Here is a 23,266-nt window from a genome sequence, read left to right as displayed (position 1 = left end):
TAGCGACTCTTCAAATTCCCAATTCCCAAAAGAAAATGAGTTATCACACCTCATGGAATGTCAAAACTCGTACCTCTCTCTCCAGAGGGAAAAAAGGGGGCGCAATAGGAGTTTCGGGCCGGCAGTGTAATTTTTTATATTGGGGTCGGAATCCGATTCCAGAAGTTGGAGTAGGTCTGTAGTGTTGAATATGACTTGTGTGCAAAATTTGGGGTCAATCGGACGTGGTTTGTTTAGTTTCGGCATCGGTTGTAGAATTTTGAATTTTCAAGTTCATTAGGGTTGGATTGGAGGGTGAATTGTGTTTATAGCATTGTTTGATGAGATTTAAGGGCTTGAATAAGTTCGTATGATGTTTTAGGATTGGTTGGTATATTTGGTTGAGGTCCCGGGGGCCTCCGGTGAGGTTTGGGTGCTTAGCGGATTTGTTTGAGACTTACGCAATTTGCTGAAGTTGTTGCATCTGGTGTTTTTGCACCTACGTACTTTAGGCCGCAGGTAGGGAGCCGCAGAAGCAGCTAAGGAGCTGCAGATACGGATTTGGACCTTGTCAATTGGGATCGTAGGAGCAGTGGAGAGTTCGCAGAAGCGGAAGCGCAAGAGCGGTTGGGGACCGCAGGAGCCGGCTTATAGGTGCGGCCCAGTCCTCACAGATGTGGCCCCAGCCCATTTAAGTGGATTTCCCACCTGCAATGATTCTTCCACAGGTGCAGTCTTGGGAGTGTAGAAACGGAAATTGTTGGGTAGAAAAGAGAGAATTTGAGGGTTTGGTGTTCATTCCATAAAAAATCGATTTTGAGCTCAGAGGAAGGCGATCTTTCGAGAGTTTTTCATAGGAAATCATTGGGTAACGATTCCTAATCCTATTTTGATCATATTTCATTAATTCATAATTGTTTTCTTCATTAAATCAATGAATTTGAGTGAGGATGTTGGGAAATTGGGGGGAAAGTTCCCTAACCAAAAATCTGAGATTGAGTGGGATTTAGGCGTCGAATTTGGATGATTGTTGCACGAGTGATCTCGTGAGTGAATGGGTGTTCATAATGTGTGACTTTTACCCGATTCCGAGACGTGGGCCCGAGGAGGAGTTTTGGGTATTTTCCTATTTTCTTGCCTTAGCTTTGATTTCATTAGCTAAATTAGTTGTTTGTAGATATATTTACGTTATGTAATGGATTTGGCTAGATTTGGGCCATTCGGAGCCAGATATTCATGAAAGAGCGTGATTTCAGATTGATTTGAGCTTCGTTCGAGGTAAGTGGCTTGCCTAACCTTGTGTGGAAGAACTCCCTTTAGGATTTGGTATTGTTTGATATATGAGCATTGTGTACGTGAGGTGACGAGTGCGTACACGGGCTATTTGTTGAAAAACTCCTTTTTCATTAAGCAAATATATGTTTTCCTTTAATTGAGCAACACTAGTATATGTAACTATCCTATTTAGCTTTGGAAAGTATGCTTACGTGCCTTAACTGTCTTAACTGCCTTAACTACCTATTTAAACATTATGTAGCATGCTTAGTGAAAATTACATGTCTTCTTTGATATGAACTTAGTCTAAACTGTAGAATTCCTTGTTGAAACTGTTGTTTATGTTGATTGAGTTGCATATTTACTTTAGGACTACGGAACGGTATTCCGAGAGATCCCCCTGCATATTTACATTTGGGACTACGGGACGGTATCCCAAGAGATCCCCTTATACTGTATATTTACTCTGGAATTACGGAACGGTATTCCGGGAGATCCCCCTACACATTTATGTTTGGACTACGGGATGGTACCCGGGGAGATCCCCCTATACATTTACGTTTGGGACTACGGGACGGTATCCTGGGAGATCCCTTATTGTTATCTCTTTATTTTGATATGTTGTTCTTCTATGCTTACATTGTTGTTAAATTTCAGTATTTATTTTTGATGTGATATTTCATTCTGTTATATTTTATTATATATATACCAGTAGGGTCCTTACATGATCTTATCACTACTCGACTGAGGTTAGGCTTGGCACTTATTGGGTACCATTATGGTGTACTTATGCCCTTCCCTACACATATTTTTCGTGAGTAGATCCAGGTACCGCTTATCAGTCGTATGATCCGTGAGGCGAGCCATCTGTAGAGACTTCAAGGTATATCTGCCTCATCCGCAGACCTCAGAGTCTCTATCTACTCTTACCCCATATCAACATTTCCTTGTATTTCCTTTTGCTAGACCCTGGAGTATAGAAATACGGTTTTCCTTCTATAGTTTGTGACTCATGATATTCCGGATTTTGGGAGCATTTATGTTTAGTTCAAGAGTGATTATTGTATATGCCGAGCGGCATCTAAATTTCTTAATTAAATTTATCTGTTAAATTGTTAGTTTTCATGTTTTCGTCTCATTTCCGCAAAATGTTAGGCTTACCTAGTCATAGGGACTAGGTGTCGTCACGACGGTTCATGGAGAGCTCGGGTCATGACATATATCTAGGTGTTTGTCAATATGATCACCTCTATTTCAAAATATTGTTATATCAAAGTAAAATAAGACACAAACATGCGATAAAGATGACTCAAAAGGAAAACAATGATTGAAAAATATTTTTAATTTTAACTATTTCATTTACAAATGACACCACATCAAAGAGGAAAAGAAGGATTAATGAACTTTTGTGACGACCCGGTCAGTCGTCTCGTGAGTTACCGCTCCGTTTCCCCCATTTCTGCTTCATTATGCTTCGTTATCCATGTTTTTTTTTGTGGTTGAGTTGGTTGATTTGCGTTCGGATTGGTTTTGGTAGGAAATGAGACACTTAGTCTCTTTTAAGAAGAGTTAAGTTGGAAAAGTCAATCGGATGTCAACTTATGTGTTAGGGGGCTCGAACTAGAGTTCCGATGATTCGGTTAGCTTCGGGAGGTGATTTATGGCTTAGGAGTGTGATCGGAATTGGTTTTGGAGGTCCGGTGTAGAATTAGGCTTGAATTGGTGAAGTTAGTATTTTGGCGATCTCCGGCCGATAGGTAAGATTTTGATCCGAGGGTCGGAATTGAATTCCGAGAGTTGTTTAGCTTCATTATGTCATTTGGGATGTGTGTGCAAAATTTCAAGTCATTCGGGCGTGGTTTGGTTGGGTTTTCGATCGAAAGCGTGTTTCGAATATTTTTAGAAAACTTAGGCTTGAATTCGATGAGTTTTGGGAAATTTGATGTTGTTTGAGGTGTTTTGATGATCGGAACAAGTTCGAAGAAGATATTGGGTCATGTTGGTGCTTTTGATTGAGATCTCGGGGGCCTCGGGGTAATTTCGGATGGCTAACGGAAAGTTTTGGAACTTGAGTGATTGCAGATTTTCTGCTGCTTCTGGTGTTTTCGCACCTGCGGTTTGGGGACCGCAGGTGCGCTCTCGCAGATGCGTTGTTTGGGTCGCAAAAGCGGAAGGCTGAGGGAGGCCTGGTAGAGCAGATGCGGAAAAGGAACTGCACCTGTGAAGCTGCAGATGCAGCGAGTGGACCACAGATGCGGTATGGATCCGTAAGTGAAATTCCGCAGATGCGGAGAAATGACCGCAGAAGCGGCTATTGGACCGCAGATGCGGTTATGTCTGGGCAGAAGATATATATGTTTCTTCTTCGCGATTTTTGAAGGGTTTATTCATTTCAACTTCGGACTTAGAGTTTTGGGGCGATTATGAAGAGATATTTCAAGAGAACTTCGATAAAGTAAGGATTTTGGACCTAAAACACACTTCTATGGTAATATTTCATGGATTGGGACTGAAATTTAAGAGATTAAATGACTAAAAATGGAGGTTTAGGGCTTGAGTTTAAGAAGGCTTAAATTAAGGATTTGAGGGGTTAACTGAACTCCGATTCTTGCATTTTTGATATGTATGAACTCGTGGGGAGACGAGGAATATAATGATGTGAAAAGTTCTGAGTTTCGAGAAGTGGGCCCGGGGCTCGGGTTTTGCTAATTTCGGGATTTTTGATATTTTTCAAATGTTTTCGCTTGGGCTTTGTTTCCTTAGCATATTGTGACGTATTCATTCTGATTTTGGATAGATTCGACGTGCGTGGAGGCCGATTCGAGGGGCAAAGGCGTCGCGAGCTAGAGTTGTAGCCGGCTCGAGGTGAGTAATGATTGTAAATGATGTCCTGAGGATTTGAAACCCTGGATTTGCATATCGTAGTGCTATATTGAGGTGAGACACGTGCTGGATGATGAGCGTGGGGTCTTTTACTACTGGGGATTGTGACTTGTTCCGTCCCGATTGATGATTTTACCGTGTATTTGACTGAAATTTATTTGTTATCATCATGATTTGGGATGATTGCCATATTTGGGTTTCATGCCAACTATTTGAACCCTTCGGGGATTTTTATCACTATTTCCTCACTGCTTTGACTTATTATTTGAACTCAGACCTGTTGATATCTACTTTTTTACAAACTCAGCCACTGTTACTCAGATTTGAAACTTATATGATATTTCTAAGTGATGTTTTGGGCTGAGAACTACTGTTTTACTAATGCCCGAGGGGCTTGTGATGATTTTCGGACTGAGTGAGGCCGAGGGCCATATGTGAGGATATGCTGAGTGATATGAAGCCGAGAGCCTGAGATACTTTATATGCCACGAGGTGGCTTGTATGATGTGAGGCCAAGTGTCGAGTGATGTGAAGTCGAGTGCCGAGAGATGATGCCACGAGGTGTCTTGATATAGCGCTTGGGTTGTAAGGGGCCCCTCCGGAGTCTGCACACCCACAGTGAGCGCGCGTACCCATTATGATCTAAGAGTGAGCCCGAGAGGCTGATACTGTTTTGAGTGATTGACATTGTGCCCGAGGGGCGGATTTCTACTTGTTATTTACCTGTTAAATTACCTGTTTTACTTGTTTTAAAGGGGATTTCACTTGATTTCTTCACTAATTTACTGCCTTAAGTGATTTTACTGCTTGATATGGAATTGTTTTGTGTCTTTACGTGTTTTCATACTTTTAGCCATTATTTATAATTATTACTCACTGGGTTAGAGTACTCACATTACTCCATGCACCATGTGTGCAGATTCAAGCATCGCAGAGTACGCTCCTGAGTGTTGATCCTCCCAGTCCAGGCAGTGATTCGGAGACTATGAGGTAGCTGTTGGCGTCCACAGTCCCGTGCCTCCCTTATCTCATCATTTTCATGTTCTTAGAACTATTGTATCGGATTTAGTGTCCAGTAGACTTGTATCCGGATTTCTTAGTTGCTCATGACTTGTGACACCCCGGTTTGGGCTATGTCAGAATGGTTCTTACTGATGTTATCGTTAATTCCGCAAATTATGGATATTATATCATGTTTTAGAACTATTTATGATATTTAACTGTTTAAAAGAGGTATTCTATTTGGTCTGGCTGGCCTTGTCTTCACGAGAGGTGCCATCACGACCGGGTTCGGGAATTGGGTCGTGACAATTTTACTATTATGACATATTGTCTTGCAAAAAGTATATAGCTACGAAGAATATGTAAAGACATGAACAATCATCAATTCCAGAAGCATTTTATTTGGCAAATGAAACAAAACTACAGGAAAAATGGAGAAAAGTTTAAAGAGAGAAAGAGGAACATGTTCTGTGCAGGTAATACCGTAATACGCTTAAAAGAGATCTTCAGACTGACAAATACACACACTATCTCTTCATTCTTTTTTTATTTCTCTGTTAAGGATTATACCAAACTGAGTTTGTTCCATTTTGATGGAAAATGCTACTCCGCGAAATTTGGTAGGGAGATGATTTCTCAAGGATAGATAAATTCTTTTTATTGTTGTTAAAGTAGAAATATTTGATTGAAAGGATTAGCCGAGGGAGATGAAGAATGAATGGAGAATGAATCTGCAAGTTTTGTTTGAAAACGAAAGCGAAGTAGAGAGAGCTATCATATGTGATTGCAGTTTCTATTACATTTTTCCCCGGCATGACACCATGAAAAGAGGATAAACTGATCTGTGTCCTACGGGAAAGAAGAGGAACATACGGAGGTGTACTTAAGAGGATTATCAATGAATAGGAACGGCTTTTGATTTCTTAATCGAAGAGGCAGTGTAATTAAAAGGGTTTTAATGGAAGGGACGTGACTTTTTGATTTTTTTTTTTTTCTGAAACAACAAAAAATTTACAAATAAGAGGAAAGAAAGCAAAATAATAGAAAAAAGGTTAAAAATGAGAAATAGATAAATTGAAATCCTGGCTTTGGAGAGTGCCACATCGCCTCTCCTATGCCCTTCAAATATATATACTCACTCATAAAGAATGACAGTTTTTTATACTTTCTTATCCTCTATATTAAGTAGTAAGTATGTGATTAGTCGTGTTTCGGGCTAGGCCCAACAAATTTATCAAGCTAAAACGCTGATCATCCAGAAGATCCTAGATATTTGGCACGGAATTATTACAATTAACATATAAAGAAGACTAAATAGTAGGTAACCATTTCATGTCGTTAATGAGAGTCTGCTTTGTTTTAATTGCATATTTTGCATTATATTTTATGATCTCAAATATGTGCGTCAAAACTGTTGCGAGAAATGATTGGAAAAAATAATGGAAGCTCCTCGAATTACTTCTCGAGTTACAATCCTCCTAATTGTCATTAATTGCTTCTTACTGCTCTTCGTTTTATGGATCCCATCTTAATACTTATAGGTTGATTTCAAAATCAAATTCTCTGAGGACAAAGTCACCTGTACAGGGCATTTCTCAGTTTATTACAAGTGGATTTACTTGGACTTTGTAAAATATTGACACTGGAAAAGACGTCTATTTTAACATGTAACGGAAAAATGATCCCCAGCTTGCTAGATAATCCTTGCTGACTGTTTCCTCTCACCTCTATGAGGAAAAAACAGGACATAATATTTCAGGTTTTAGTTGTCCTGCATTATTGGCTATCTTGCACGGAATTTGTAAAAATGTTGCCCCACGCCACGCGTATCGGTTCGTTCAAAATGCACTACTTTTAGAGTATCTGAGACGCATCCAGAGACATTTTTGAAAAGTTCGAACAACGTTGAATTTATTGGCTCCAAACAATTTACTAACATTATTTGGTAAAGCAATTAGAAGTTGTAAAAGAAGAACAGATATTTACATCACATGGCCGTGTATGTTAAATTCCCCTGATATAAATTCTTCAAAACCATTAGCAGAGATCTGATCCTGAAATCTGAGTGGTGTTTGGGATATTCCATCCACAGTCCCGCTGTGAAAACCTTGATTTATGTGATTCCCATAGGTAGTTTCATTCATCAGTGGAACATATTGCATGAAAGCATCTGGGAACACCGAATCATTGCATCCAAAGTTATTCTTGGAAAGATCTTGATTGGTTGTGTTGTTGAAATCTTCTTGACCACTAAATTGTTCTAACGAGAACCATTCAGAAAATAAGACTTTTGGTAAATTGCTTTTGCAATTTTCTTTTGCAAAGTCAACCAGTAGTGAAGCAGACTGATCACTATCTGCTAATGAGTCCGGACTTGAATTTTGGGAAGCCAATTTTATTGAAGAAGGTGAAGATTCTCTATTTCCACTATGCAGGCTAGTGCATCCCGATCTAGCCTGCCCAGTTTCATTTGTTGCCATTTTAGACACTCTCTTCTTTAGGTAAGAGTGCCAATGATTCTTTATCTCATTGTCTGTCCTTCCAGGCAAATGTTGTGCTATTTGACACCACCTGCGGATGTACAACCTTTGTTTAGTGACTTATTACGCCACAATTCCTAGCTAGTTGAATTGACTATATTAATTCTTAATATCAAAAATGCTCCGTATAATATTTCACCGCAGATTTACAGTACTATATAACTGACTAGACATCCTTAAATTATTGAGTACTAAACAAGAATGTCCTTTCTCAATCTCACTTGATTCCAAGAAATGAGACATTGGGATAAATCAATGTCAAGTTATATTCACTTGTCACCAAATTACAGTCGCTATTTTGGAAAAAGTCTGCAATTTTTGCCAACTGCAGCCAGTAGGTGGATTCTCAATTATCAAATGAGGCATATCTAAAGTCAACTTACAAGAATCTTAATTTTATTAAATTCTTGTATGATCCTTATTTAAAATAACAGGGGCGCCTGTTGACGCTCTCAATCCCTTCAAATTCTAAACAGTTATTGGACAAGAGTTTAAATTATGTGCGCTTTGATAATGTAAAAATTAAATTGTTTACAACATCAGTTCACTACAACAACAAACCTACTATTGTACCTAAAAATTAAAGTAACAACATTCTTTAGATAGTTAAATTACATTGATAATGACTTAATATAAATGACTTAAACTCATTGGACATATATTGTGGTATATTTATTGCAGTACAAAGAGGACTAATTATCCAAGGGACAAAGTTTCTTACTTGTTGCCCAACATGCCATGAAGGGTCAGAATTGTGTCCTCCTCCTCAGTGCTAAAAGTCCCTCGCTTTAGGCCAGGCCTTAAATAATTAATCCACCTCAATCTGCAACTCTTTCCATTCCTTTGCAACCCTATAATATAATTAACCAATAAGAATACCACACTACATGTCAACGATAATGATTTGAATTTCTCCTTAAAAACAGAAAATTCTATTGTTTGTTGACTTGTGTTGCCGTCGTACTTTGTTCCTATAAACAATTCCCGACTAGTGCGGCAAAGATAACAAACTCGGCTGAGATGTACCTTAGCTTTGTCATTAGCTGGAGTCTTTTTATTTATCTTTTTCCATATTTCTTTTAATAAAATAAAGAGTTTCAAAGCTATATACGTAATCAAATATTATATATATTTTACTCTTTTTAACATTCACGCGTTCAGTTTGTATACTTCCACTGTTCCATTTAATGTTCCATTTAATGTGGTGCTCATTTCTTCTTAGTCTGTTTCGAAATGAATGGCACATTTTATTTGGAAATAATTAACTTTAAATATCTTGGTTTATATTAATGATATACTCTTATAACCACAAAAATATCATGACATGTACTACGTACACAAGTTCCAATAACCGTCCTCTCTTTTTTTTTAAATAAAAACTTTGTGCCTACTCAAATAACCGCATACAAAGTAAAACGAATGTAGTATACGATATTAGGATATATAATTCGTTTACTTTTTGAATGAAATCACTAGTGAAACACAGCATTAAGAATAAACAAAGGGCAACCAATTATGATGATGATTAACTTTATTATCATCAAGGATATCATATAACAATCTTGTTTTTTTTTTCCTTTTGTACTCATGCACGTTTAGAATAGCACAATTAAAAGAGCTATTGTACTGGATGAAATTATTCAAGCTCTTAAACTTGGAATTTGTTCTGAGATTGAGAAACCTAATTAAACTAACTCGATGAATATCTTCTTACGTGTTTAAAGTAGAAAGGTTTCTGGATAGACAAAATAGCTTTACACTTCAATATATAAGAGGTAAAGAGACAAATTTTGGTACTATATCGGCAAAATTTAACAAAAGCAACAGTGTGTGGCATTTCATAAAAAATTGCAGAATGTGAAGTAAATAAGCTAACCAGCATTGATGGGCACGGAGCTCCAGCAGCCATGTCCATAGGTGAGGATGTAGTCTTTGAGCTTCTGGTCTTCATCTGGAGACCATAATCCCCTCTTGTGCTTTGACTTTTGCTTGTCCACTAATTGCTTGCACCCCATTTTCAAACAAATGAGAATTGGAGAAGATAGTACTACTATATATCTTTCAGAAACTTGTAAGAGAAAAAGACATTTGACTTTTGTTTAATTTCTTTGTAGAGAGAAGAAGGGTCAAGGAAGACTTGATGGTGAGATTAGCCGACCAGATATTTAAAGGGAGGATTAGTTGAGATTATTCACTGAGTTATGAAAACAAACCAAACAAAAAAAGTTAAAAAGGGACTATTTGTCCCTGTAGAGCTCCAGTAATACCTCAATCAAATGGGATAAAAGGTAAAATGGAGCGTTAGAAATTACACATTTTTTATCATCTAATTGACTCAAGTATACTTATATATAATTAATTAATAGAATAGTTGTCCATTTCGGAGAATTTTTTGGAGCTAGAACCAATAGAGACAAGAACGGTGATCTAGCACCAATAGTATCCCTATTCTTATGTCATTCAGCAGGCTTAAACCTACTTGACAGACACCACTAATTCATTCTTATTCTTGCAAAAATTTAAATTATCTATTTAGATAGTGGAAAGATTTTTTACACTATTAGCGAATTTTGATATGTGATAGCTGGTTAATTAATTATCGGTCAGTTTTATTAAGTTAAGAAATTACTAATATAATACCTATAATAAAAGTTTGCAAGTAATTATTTTATAAATGATTTGGTATAACTATTTTTTTACGTATAACTTAAACCTAATTTTCTGAAATACCTGGTGATTGTGCATGTGTGTGTATGGGTCGAAATCTGACCAAGAAAATCTTGCCCAAAGGTAAATTACTAAGAGCCGATTAGGTCGAGGTCGTACTCGAGATCAAAGGAACCAATTGGCGAGCTGAGTAATCTGGGTCGAGGTCGGATACTCAAGTCGGCCATAACGGCTAGTTTCGTAGCAAGATATTTCAGGGAAATATTCCATTGAATATTCTCTGCACTTGTATTTTATGTTAGGTAAGGGATATGTCTCATATAAAAGGAGAGATAGAGAGAAGAAATGGGCATGTAATATTCTATATGGTAAGTTCTCTCATGAGAAGTTGACTCTCAAGTAAATTACAAACATTGCATTTCCATAAAAATTCGATTTGTTGTTTATCCCACACTTTCTCGCATCAGATTCGAGAAAGTTCCATATATTCCCAAGCTCGTTTGTACATCATTGTCGGAGAGAAGAATTATTCACCTCATTCAACATTTGGGTGAATCATTCTCTCTACTTACATTCATTGTCATTTAATATATTTATTGATTATCATTGCTCCCCCTCCCCCCTCATTTGGTTCCCCCCCCCTCTCTATATTGATTATTGTTTAATAAATATGACCAAGGAAATCTTGCTCAAAGGTAGATTACTAAGAGCCGATTAGGTCGAGGTCGTACTCGAGATCAAAGGAACCAATTGGTGAGCCGAGTAATCTGGGTCGAGGTCGGATACTTAGGTTGGCCATAACAGCTAGTTTCGTAGCAAGATATTTCAGGGAAATATTCCATTGAATATTCTCTACACTTGTACTTTATGTTAGATAAGGGATATGTCTCATATAAAGGGAGAGATAGAGAGAAGAAATGAGCATGTAATATTCTATATGATAAGTTCTCTCATGAGAAGTTGACTCTCAAGTAAATTACAAATATTGCCTTTCCACAAAAATTCGATTTGTTGTTTATCCCACACTTTCTCGCATCAGATTCGAGAAAGTTCCATATATTCCCATGCTCGTTTGTACATCACTGTCAGAGAGAAGAATCATTCACCTCATTCAACATCTGAGTGAATCATTCTCTCTATTTACATTTATTGTCATTTAATATATTTATTGATTATCATTGCCTTTCCACAAAAATTCGATTTGTTGTTTATCCCACACTTTCTCGCATCAGATTCGAGAAAGTTCCCTATATTCCCATGCTCGTTTGTACATAGAAGAATCATTCACCTCATTCAATATTTGGGTGAATCATTCTCTCTATTTACATTCATTGTCATTTAATATATTTAGTGATTATCATTGCTCCCCCTCCCCCCATCATTCATAACAGCATGTTTAAATGCAATTCTACATTATTTGTATAAACTTATTTCAGATTTAAGATTTATCCACCATCTTCTTATTTAATTGGTCAAATAATGTCTAGAGTTGAGGACACAGGACTAGGTGTACCCCAAGAAACTTCTGTATTTTGGGTAGATATTCCAACCCCCCCCCCCCCCCAAAAAAAAGGTAATTATTGTGTGCAGGTATTTCTCCAATTCTGGCTATTTGGTTGTGGAACCCACTTTGCTTTTGTCTTTTTCTTTTTATTTATTTATTTCTTTCCCGTTCCCTCTTTTCTTCACCTTTTCCTTCAAGTAATTAAAAGAATCCGCAAGGATCACAACGTTGAATAAATCTTAACCTGTCCCTTAAACTAACCATATCCTAAAGTTGTTAACTTGATCTGGATCATCCAATGAAACTTCTCCGTCAATGTAAATCCTCTGCTGTACAGTACACTTACAACTCGTTGAGCTGAACAAATAATTAATTGGTCAATCATTACTGATTTTCAGCACCCATTTGTTCTAGAAAACAATACAGAAGGAGAAGTCCTTTAATTGACTGGTTCTAAATAACAAATTTTTAATCAGTTGGAAAACAGAAATAAAATGTAAGAGGCCCACGTGATTTTTATCGTATAAAAATGAAGCTTCAAGTATGTACTAATTCCCAGTTGGAAAATTTAAAGAAAAATATATGTTTTTAGTCGTTCCCAAAAATAATAACCGACAATAAGTATATTTTTTGTATATATGCGTTTATAAACATATAATATACATATTTTATACACTTTTTGATTAGCGAATGCAATTAGTTTCGGTCGAACGACCTATTTTATATTTTGCTCAAAATTAAAAGCTTTAAGTTTTTTTTTAAAATAGTGCAATACAATGTTTTCATGTCGACCCACTTTCTTATTGTGAAGAAAATAAATTATGAGTCCAACTCAATGGTAAAAGTTAATTACTATATTTTAAAGCCTTCTTTTTTTCTTTTTTAACATTATTGACGTGGCCGAACTTAATTTGTTGATGTTGACTCATTTTCAACATACACGTGAAAGGACAAAAATTCTAATTCTTCATCAGATAACCAAAAATGTTATTACCCAGATTTTGATTTTGTTCGCTCAAACAGACAAACACATGAACTGATTTAAAGCTATAAAAGTTTTAGTTTTTTTTTTTTTTTTTTACCGCTAAGAAATAGGATGCTGACATGTTAGAGATTCACTTTGGTTGAGGAATATGTGTTTAAGCCTCTTTGTATGGTGTTTAAGTACTCTCTTTATATGCTTTTTTGGAAATGTTCACCCCTTGAAGTAATTTTTGGGTTTGAGTTATGTGCAAATTTTATTTTCTTAGCATGGGAGTCGGAGCCAGATACAAGGAAAGAATAAAATTGCATTTCCCTACAATCTAGGAATAGACTAGGAGTCCGTTTGGATTAGTTAATTGTAAATAGCTAATAAGCTTAAAATGTAGAAAAGTATTTTTAAGTGTTGAAATTAATTTTTTAAATAAGCATTTACGTGTTTGAATAAATATGTTATAATAAATAGTTGATGTGTTTGATAGAAAAGTGACCATAAGCTATTCTTTTATTAAAATGACTAAAATACTCTTAAAACTTTACAAAAGATCATAAATTAAAAAATTTCTTTGTAAAGAATAGGATGAATAATGAATTTAGTATGAAGAGAAAGTTGGAAAATTTATTTTGATAAAAATATTTTGTGAATTCAAAAATATTACTAAGGATAATTTAGTAAAAGTCTTGGTCAAACTAAACGTGCTTATAAGTTGAAAAGTTTGATTTTGGCTTATAAGCATTTTGGGTGTTTACCAAACATGTAGATAAGTCAAAAGGTGCTTATAAGCTTAGAACATATGGTCTATATTATAAGCCAGTTTGATTAGCTTATAAGCTTAGTCAAACACCCTATAGAACATATTATATTATCCCATCTGATTCTACTCAATCTTGTTAAATTTTCTTTCCTATATAAAAATACTTTCATACGGTTAAAGGAAATACACAAGATTAGAACAATACTCTCATATGGTCTATAGGTTTCGCTATTATCTACTAATTTTTATGGATAACTATACCATATACGTTTGGTTGTTCCTCTATTAAATTAAAAGCTGCACTGTTCGTGATTTTTACTCGATTCAAGGTTCAGAGGACCAACCCAACCCGTTTTGCAGACTCTAATAATAAATGATAACTATATTAATAGACCATTTTATAGAATTCACTCATGCTACGTAGCTTATCGATAAGCAAAGTATAAAAATTAACCGTGTTTAGCTTTTTTATCAGTTTATATATAATAGTCAAATGTGAAAGACAAACAATAATTGGTCATCTTCAAACTAACAACATTGTTTAGTACAATATGAAGTAGAGACAACAGTTCGATACAAAATCAGATGGTCGTCAAAAGGCAAAGAAACATCGAGTTTCGGTCTTGCAATACAATTGTATAACACGCTTTTCTCAATAACACACAAAGTTGCACACACAAAAAACAAGAAAGAAGAGTAGGAGCTATAAATATATATATACTCCAAAATACGAATAATAATTAAATTTGATTTGTGGTTTTAAAGATATGTGATTTAGTTCAATACCAATTAATAATAAAAAAATATGAAGTAGAAACGAAAAAGACAAGTGAATCAAACCAATATTACCCAACAGCGGTGACCTCGGGTGGGCTTAGAACAATAAGAGCAATCAAGCAAGAAAAGTAAAGTAAGAACAGTAGATCTACAGGATAATTCTGATGAACAGTAGGCAAAAAGTAGAGAGTATATTCTTTTCTCAATGATTAGATGATGTTACAAACGATTGGGGTCCCCTTTATATAATAGGGGAACCCTAAAAAGGTATATTTTCATTTACAGTAAGGAATATTCTTGGTACAGCTGTCTAACCGCCTAGTATGGAATTGTACAATCCTATTCGGAGATTTGCGCCATGATCTTGGAGACATGGCAGGAATCTAACCTATTCTGTTACAAATCTATAACGGTATTATTTCGGGGTCGAGCATACTTGGTCCCGGCATTCCTCGTACCTCTATCCGGGCATTGCACTCTGCCTTCGAGCTCGAGTCTGGTCCACCGGTCTCGAACTCGACCTCGCCCGGACTCGGGCCTAGGACGAACCCTCGAGCCTATAAATCGGAAGCATATGATTTTGACCGTATACAGATAGTCCCCGCGTTTCTTAGAGTAAGATGATAAGAAACGATTTGATCCTCGTTTACCCAGAGTCTTTAGTGATGACGTCATTTCCGTGATGCATGCTTTAAAAGTGACTGAAACATCCCGTCGGTCCATTTCCCCAAAACATTAAATGTATGCCAGTATTGGTCGGCCACTAGCGTCGTCGAACCGTCGTTGCCCTTCTATAAATATAAGGCTATTCCTTTGAGTAAAGAACTTTACTCTTTCATTACATCTTTCTCTTCTTCATCTCTTTCTCTAATCACCTGTTTCAACCGCCTCTTTAAGTGCCAGAAAATCCCAGGTTCTTGTAAAAATACCACATTCCGATATAGCATGTATTCTTTAGCTTAAAATCATGGCTAAAACTTCCAAAACGGTCCCCAAAAAATATAAAGCGTCGTTTTCTTCTACCTCCCAGCCGGTCAAACCGGTGACTCCGCCGACTCTTGAAGAGATCACCCTCGACCCTTGCGTGATTAAGAAAGACTTTAGTATTGAAAATCCCCATAAACCAGTTTCGCATTTTCAAAATCGCGCCCATAAAGCTTTAAATCACTTCTACACTTAGATATCATGTCAATAAGAATTTTGCATTTAGATACCATGTCTAAAGGTTGTATAATCAGTTCTGCATTCTAGAAACCATGCCAATAAGATTGAAATCATTTCTGCATTTAGATGTCATGCCTATAAGGTTTTTGAATCAGCTTTTGTACTTAGAAATCATGCCTACCGTGTTTAAGATAAAATCAGCCGCTAAAATCAGTAATCGGTTTACAACTTAGACACCCGGTTTATAAAAAATCCTGTCTAGTTATCATTTAGGTAATCTTGTAGGTTGATTGAGTTCTAGATTTTAAAACTGCTATTTTCCTGCTGTTTGAAACTGTCCAGATTCAGGAAGTAATAAAATCAGTAGGCAAACTGATTAGTTATTTACTTCCCTGCCTTAATAAAACTGCTGCATATATTGTGCTCATCTAGATATCCTGCTATAGGACTTTTAAATCATTTAAAAACTATTTGTTTGAGGCGTGTAATTGTTTGTCTATTTGTGGAGATAAATATGAGCCTTTAATTGTATCCTTATGTGATAGTCTTTCTGATTTTTGTTTGTCGCTTAGTTTTCTCCTTTTTAAACAACATAGGCGAGCCTAGAACTTCCTTAAAAAACGGGTCCTAAACACCTCCATGGCCACAGGCAAGGGACGGGTAATGCACACATAAGGCATGTACTGGATACTATTAGAGCGCTTAGATAACAATAATTACGGGAGGGTAATCGGGCAGTAAAGGATAAGATGACATGTGCGTTAATGCTATGTGTAGCACCCCAACTTGGGGACGATTACCAAGTATTGCATATAAGTGATCCTCTAGGCTAAAACACCTAGGACCCCTTGTACTCCTTGTTTTAAACGTAATATATATTTGTCTAAATTGCTTTGTTTGCTTAGAAGACTAATTCACCTAATTCGAGTTTGGTCAGGACCCACCTTTGTGGACCTCGAGGGGTGCCTAACACCTTCCCTCAAGGTTATTTCGAGCCCTTACCCAATCTCTGGTAATGCAAACCGGTTTATGAGTTATTTGCTTTAGGTGCCCTAACGCACCTTAAATCCGTTAGGTGGCGACTCTTCAAATTCCATACCCAATTCCCAAAAGGAAATGAGTTGTCCTAAAATGTCGAAACCCAGACTCCGCGAGGAAAAAGGGGGCGCGACACGAGGTCTAGACCTCTATATGTTTTGGCCCTTAAGCCTAAGTTGGCCCTTAGGTTCTTATACATCGGCCCTTAGGCTCTTTAAGTTGGGCCGTTTCGGGCTCTAAAGTGGCTATAATTTTTTCCTCTTTTCGGCTAAAAGACTTAGTAAAAATTTTTGTATGCCCTAGCATGTGTTTTTTTGTACCTGTTTGGGTTTTTCGAAGGTTCAACGTATCAGAACCTTATTAGTAATTAGTTTGAATACCTCTTGAGGTTTTTTCGAAGGCTGATGTTTATCGAAGCCTTTAAATTATTCGAGGGCTGAATTTATCGAAGCCCTTTAAATTATTCGAGGGCTAAATTTTTCGAATCCCTTTATATTTTGCTTTTGCTGAGGGTAGTCTGATTTAACCGGTTTTTTCAAAGTGTTTGAAGGCATTTAATTTATGGCGGAAGTCGGACGTCTCCGAGCCGCATTATTTTAGCCGTCGCCTTTTTATATGACCGTAGTCTTTAATATGGCCATAGCCTTCGGGTATGTCACTTGAACTTGTTTCCCGATAACCTTTCCAACTTGTCCAAAAAATTAGTCCCCGAGTGTATTGGCCTTGGCCTTTGTTTCGAGAGGATGCCTCTCTGAGGTCTTACGAGTTCGAGTTTTCGATGACTCAGATGCGTTGACTGTTGATGATAGTCTCCGAGTATTCAGGGGGTAGTTTTGTATTTTGTCTCTTGAGCCGTTTCCCGATGGATTACAAGTGTAGAGTTCGTATGATCGTAAACTCTTTGAGACACAAAGTGTTTTTGAAATAACCAGAATGCTTCTTTAAATAATTGATACATGCGTACATGTTTTGCCATCGGGGCTCGACTATTCTATATGGACACAGTTCATTTGACCGTTTGCCCCATTACAAAGTTCTCCTATCGAGGCCCTTTTAGGAGTGAAGTATTTTCCTCAAAATATAACCTCCGAGGATGATGCCCCCAAGTATTCGAGGTTGATTGAAAATGAAGCCTTGGATACTGTTGAGTTCTCCTTAGGTAGCACATGGTTGTTGCCTCGTTAAAAACCCTGCCGGTAAAACCCATTTGGGATAAAATCTGATCTAAGGGAAAAAGAGTGCAAACGCATGCTTTAAAACCTAAGTCCTTCGAGCAAAAAATGATTCCTTCGAGATCGCATGCCTTTGGTAGCTTCGATGAAAAATATGTAATGAGTTAGTTTTAAACTCGAATGGATAAAAGGATAAAGTCATACCTTAGCAGTAGTATCGTTTGAGCAATGAAATGTTCCAATTGTTTGGCAGTTGTTCACCTTCCATTGTGCTAAGTTTGTAAGATCCTTTATCGACAACTCAGAGGACTCGGTACGGTCCTTCCCAATTTGGGCCTAGTTTCCCTTCATTTGGGTCTCGAATATTAAGGGTGACTTTCCATAGGACTAAGTCCCCGATTCCAAAGTGTCGAATATTGGTCCTCTTGTTGTAGTATCTTTCGATCTTTGCTTCTATGCGGCCATTCGAACAAGCATCGCTTCTCGCTTTTCATCTAACAACTCGAGGCTAGTATTCATGGCCTCATAATTTGTCTCATCCGATGCATGTCGAAACCTGGCACTGGGTTCTCCGACCTCGACGGGGATGAGGGCCTCGAAGCCATATATTAGAGAAAATGGGGTGGCCCCATGCTAGACTTCTATGTTGTCCGATATGCCCAAAGGACCTCGGGTAAAACTTCTCTCCATTTCCCTTTGCATTGTCTAACCTTTTCCTCAAGTTTTGAATGATAGTTTTGTTTGTTGACTCGACCGGTCCATTTCCAGTCGAGTGGTATGGTGTCGATAAAATTCTCTTTATTTTATATGCTTCGAGGAACTCCGTTACCTTGCTGCCGATGAATTGCTTTCCATTATCAAATACAATCTCGGCATGTATCCTGAATCGGCATATGATTTTGTCCCAAATAAATTCAATAACTTCGTTTTCTCGGACCTTCTCGAAGGCCTGTGCTTCCACCCACTTAGAAAAATAATCAGTCATAAACAAAATAAATATAGTTTTAATGGGGTCGTTGGTAGAGGGCCGACTATATCTATTCCCTATTTCATGAAAGGCCACAAGGATATGATCGAATGGAGTTGTTCTCCGGGCTGATGGATCATCAGTGCAAATCGTTGACACTTATCATATTTTTTGAAAAATTTCTTAGCATTTTTTTCCATGCTATCCCAGTAGTAACCATCTCTGATAATTTTGCGGACCAAAGATTCGGCACCAGAATGATACCCACAAGTGCCTTCGTGGATTTCTCATCGAACATAATCGGTGTCCCCAAGCATACCGCCAATGGTCCATCAAATATTCTTCGGTACAATGTTCCATCTTTATCCAACGCATACCTAGCAGCCTTGGCTCGAAGGACCCTCGATTCTTTATGGTCCGATGGGAGTTTTCCACTCTTTAAATAGTCGATATACTTATTCCTCCAGTCCCACATTAAACTCGTTGCATTTATCTCAACATGACCCTCTTCAACCACAGACCTCGATAATTGGACGACAGTCCCCGGGATGATGTCATCTTCTTTGATCGAGGATCCCAGATTAGCAAGTGCATCGGCCTCACTATTTTGTTCTCGAGGCACATGATCCAAAGTCCACTTCTTGAAGCGGTGCAAAGTTACATGTAGCTTATCTAAGTACTGTTGCATTCTATCCTCTCGAACCTCGAAACATTTGTTTACTTGGTTTACCACTAATAGAGAATCGCATTTGGCCTCGATGACTTCTACTCCCAAGCTTTTAGCTAGCTCGAGACTTGCAATCATGGCCTCATACTCGTCCGCATTGTTAGTTAATCGATGTTTTGATATATTGCCTAATGGTATCACCCATGGGTGGCTTCAAGACAATGACAAGCACCCCTTCACATTCGAGGCACCATCTATGAAGAGGGTCCATACCCCCAATGTTATATCCAAACTTAGCAGGAGCTCTTTCTCCACTTTCGGTACGAGGGTCAGCATAAAATCGGCCAAGAAGTCAGCTAGGATTTGAGACTTGATGGCCATTCGAGGTTGATATTCGATATCATACCCGCTAAGTTCAATGGCCTATTAGGTCAATCGGCCCGATAACTCGGGCTTATGCAAAACATTTCGAAGGGGGTAAGTGGTTAATACACATATAGGATGACATTGAAAATATGGTTTTAACTTTCGAGATGCACTTATCAATGCAAGTACTAATTTTTCTAAGTGAGGGTACCTAGTTTCAGCATCTCCTAGAGTTCGGGTTACGTAATAAACAGGAAATTGCGTACCTTGCTCTTCTCGAACTAGTACCCCACTTACCGCTATCTCGGATACTGCCAAGTATAGGTAAAGTTTTTAATCTACCTTTGGGGTGTGAAGTAAAGGCGAGCTAGACAGATATCGCTTTAATTCTTCTAAGGCTTGCTGACATTCCGGGGTCCACACAAAATCCATTTTCTTTTTGAGCAATGAAAAGAACCAGTGACTCCGATCTGATGACCTCGAAATGAATCGACCCAAGGAAGCTATTCGCCCTGTTATCCTTTGCACAACCTTCTGTTGATACCCAATTTTTCCCTATGTATTTTATATATGCAAAATACTTACAAAATATCATATATATGCATATATAAGTATGCCCAAGTGTTTTAATATTTTTTCCTAATTTTTAAAAGATTTTTTAAATCAATTTATTGCCCATTTTAGCAGTACAAAAACTAATAATTATTCCCAAAATCATCATTTTAGTGAATAATTTATTTTTATTCTCACATATATACCAAAATATAGCTAAGATAGTTTTTTGCAGATTTTTTATAAATTTATTTAGCATTTTAAAACTAAATTGCATATAATTGCAATTTTAGCCTACTTTAAGATTTAATTGAATTTATAATTACAAAAATTTATTCCAATATTTTTAATTTAATATTTATATATTATTAATTAATTTAGTACCTTTAATTTGTTTCAGAAATTATTTTACTTATTTTTATAAAATAAAAAGGGGAAAAGCGACTATTTAAACACTAGCCCTATTTCATTTCAATTATAGCCCAAATCAACCCCCCAATTAACCCAATTTCAAATCCCCAATTAATCGGCCCAATTTCAATTTAACCCGCCCCTGACCCAACTAATTTAACCCGCCCGGCCTTCTCTTTTGATCCAGGCAGTTGATCATTTTGATCAACGGCCACGATTTCCCCATTCCTTTTAATTCACAAACACCCCCCCCCCCCAACCCTACTTCATTTCTCACCAACCGCCGCCTCTGAACTCTCAAACTCTCTCAAACACTCTCGAACCTTCCCTAACCCTAGCCCCCTCTCACCGTTTTCCACCTTAAATCCATGGCTTCTCAGGCCACGGGAGTCTTAAACTCGCCTCACTTTTCTCTTGTACATCTGGTACTTGAAGATTCGGGGTCTATCGAAGGTTCTCACTCAGATCTTTGCCAGCTCGAGGTTTCACGACCATCTCCGGCTTTGCTCCGGCGTATCCTGGTCTTATAAGCCTGTTTCTGACTTCTCCGACTCAGATCGGAGACCTTTTCAAAGCCTTTCTCATTCTAGGGTTCTTCTGAAACCCTAACCCTTCGAGGGTTTCTCCGATTTATCTTAAATCTGTTATATATTTATGCTCTACTTGAATTTTCAAACAATTTCCCCAATTTTTTCTTTCAAAAATTATTTTTTTTAAGGTCTTTCTTTTCCGATCTAGGGTTTTCTAAAATGTTTAAGTGATTTCCGACTTTCCTTTTCCTTTACGTGTACTTGCTCCTACTATGTTCTTGTATTCTTCTTTTTACCATGCTCTTGTATGTCTATCTTACTGTGTTCTTCTATATGTGCTTTTCTGCTATAATTTTCTGATGTTTTTGTGTTCTTCTACTGTATTTTCCTACTAAGTTCTTAAAGTTCTTTGTTTGCCTTCTACTGAGCCCTGTTTAAGTTCCTTTTAGAGAACTCCTTAAGCATGTTTTTTCTACTATTCCTACCAGTATTTCCATTATGTTTTGTAAATCTCTCTACTGTATTTTTTCTACCGTGTTCTTAAGTGTGCTTACTACTTTTATTCTACTGAACTTTGTTTGAGTTCTTCTAAAAGAGCCTCTTAAGCATGTTTCCTCTGCTATTCTTATCAGTATTTTCCATTCTATCCTCTAAATCCTACTACTATTTGCATGTTACTTTGCTATCATGTTCTCTCATGAGTTCTGAAAGAAGCATGTTAGAAGCTTCAATTCTCTTCTGAAACCTCTACACATGTCTCGACTTAACTTGCTTGCCCTCTCCTTTATGTTTTCTGGTTTGTTCGAACTAGGGCTTTATTTCAAAGACCCCTTAACTCTTTCAGAATGGTTTTGAACCTCTGAATGAGTTTGGATGTATTTGTTTTCCTACAATGTTGAACCTTTTTCGTTCTACCGATTTTACAAAGGCATGACAAGTTTATTTCATGTTTAACGTGTCTGTATGCTTTTATATGCGAAGAATCTTTCTTCAAAAAGTTTTTCAAACTTATGATTAATCCAGAATTCCTTTTTAATAGGTTTAATTGATTGTTTGCTGATTTTACTTAAGTTAAAATCTTTCCCATCCTTTTGACTTGGTTTATTCATACCAAATCTCGGACCTTGTGATTTACTGGTTGTTAACTGATTTTCTTTCCTAATTTTCAAAAACTGTGTGCTGCCAAGACCCTGTCCTTAAATAGATCTTTATGTATTTACCCCTTTTATGCTGGTTTGAAAAAGGTTTGATGAATCCATTTCCTTAATTAGTTTTGCCCGTTTGAAATCAGAATCCCTTAATTAGAGGGAAACCTTGTGTAATTGATTTTCACACTAGTTTCTTACCTATTTCTGCTTGCTTTCTACATTATAAAAAGGCATGACCTCTTTTTCACAAGCACACACTTTTCAATTCAGAACACTACACTTCACAATTCACAACTCTTTCTGAACTCTTACTCACACTTATAGTATTCTGTCTTCTTGCACTTTGGCTCTTACAAGACTATTGCTTTCTCTTTGTTTGTTTTCTCTGAAACTGGTTTGTCCTACTTTAAGTTTTAGCATCACCCCAATGTGTTTACTTACAGTTTTATAGCCATGGCTATCTTACTGTTTATGTAGAGTTCAATATTTAACTTAATATGCCCATGTTCTACTATCTGTTTCTACTGTGAATCTTTGCTCCCTATCCCATTACCCCTATGTGTTTGTAAGTGGTGACTTAGGGCATGGCAATATGAGTTGTTGCCCATGACCTAAGTTCTGAATCAGTGAGGTCCTAACCTCTAACAAGCTAGAGGGTGTGCCAGCAAATCCCATTGCTGAGTATGCCCATCAGCCTGTTTTTCTTGTGTTCTTGCAAATTCCCTACTCCCCTATACCCTTATGTGCACTGATTTCAAGTTATTCCCCTCTTCCCTTTCCCCTTTCAGAATTTAACTCCTGCACCCGCACTCTTTCTTAGCTTCTAAGTTCTGCCCCCCTCTTGTGAGTCTTGCCTTAGGACCTTGAGTTCCCTTTGAACTTGGACAC

The 23,266-nt window shown here is 37.3% G+C and overlaps 1 protein-coding gene across 1 annotated transcript; it reads right to left on the bottom strand.

Moving 5' to 3' along the window:
* Positions 1-6,839: 6,839 nt before the first annotated feature.
* On the bottom strand, positions 6,840-9,827 carry LOC107784595 (uncharacterized). The gene is made up of 3 exons (XM_016605746.2): positions 9,556-9,827; positions 8,401-8,530; positions 6,840-7,710 (listed from the first exon to the last, which is right to left on the bottom strand). Exons 1-3 carry the CDS (start codon positions 9,692-9,694, stop codon positions 7,122-7,124), a joined length of 858 nt encoding a protein of 285 aa, XP_016461232.1. The 5' UTR covers positions 9,695-9,827; the 3' UTR covers positions 6,840-7,121.
* Between the last annotated feature and the right edge of the window lie 13,439 nt (positions 9,828-23,266).

Source organism: Nicotiana tabacum, chromosome 18 (genome assembly GCF_000715075.1).
Source record: "Nicotiana tabacum cultivar K326 chromosome 18, ASM71507v2, whole genome shotgun sequence".
Taxonomy (NCBI): domain Eukaryota; kingdom Viridiplantae; phylum Streptophyta; class Magnoliopsida; order Solanales; family Solanaceae; genus Nicotiana; species Nicotiana tabacum.
The sequence above is the reverse complement of the archived record's forward strand: the minus strand, read 5'-3'. Positions and strand labels throughout refer to the sequence as shown.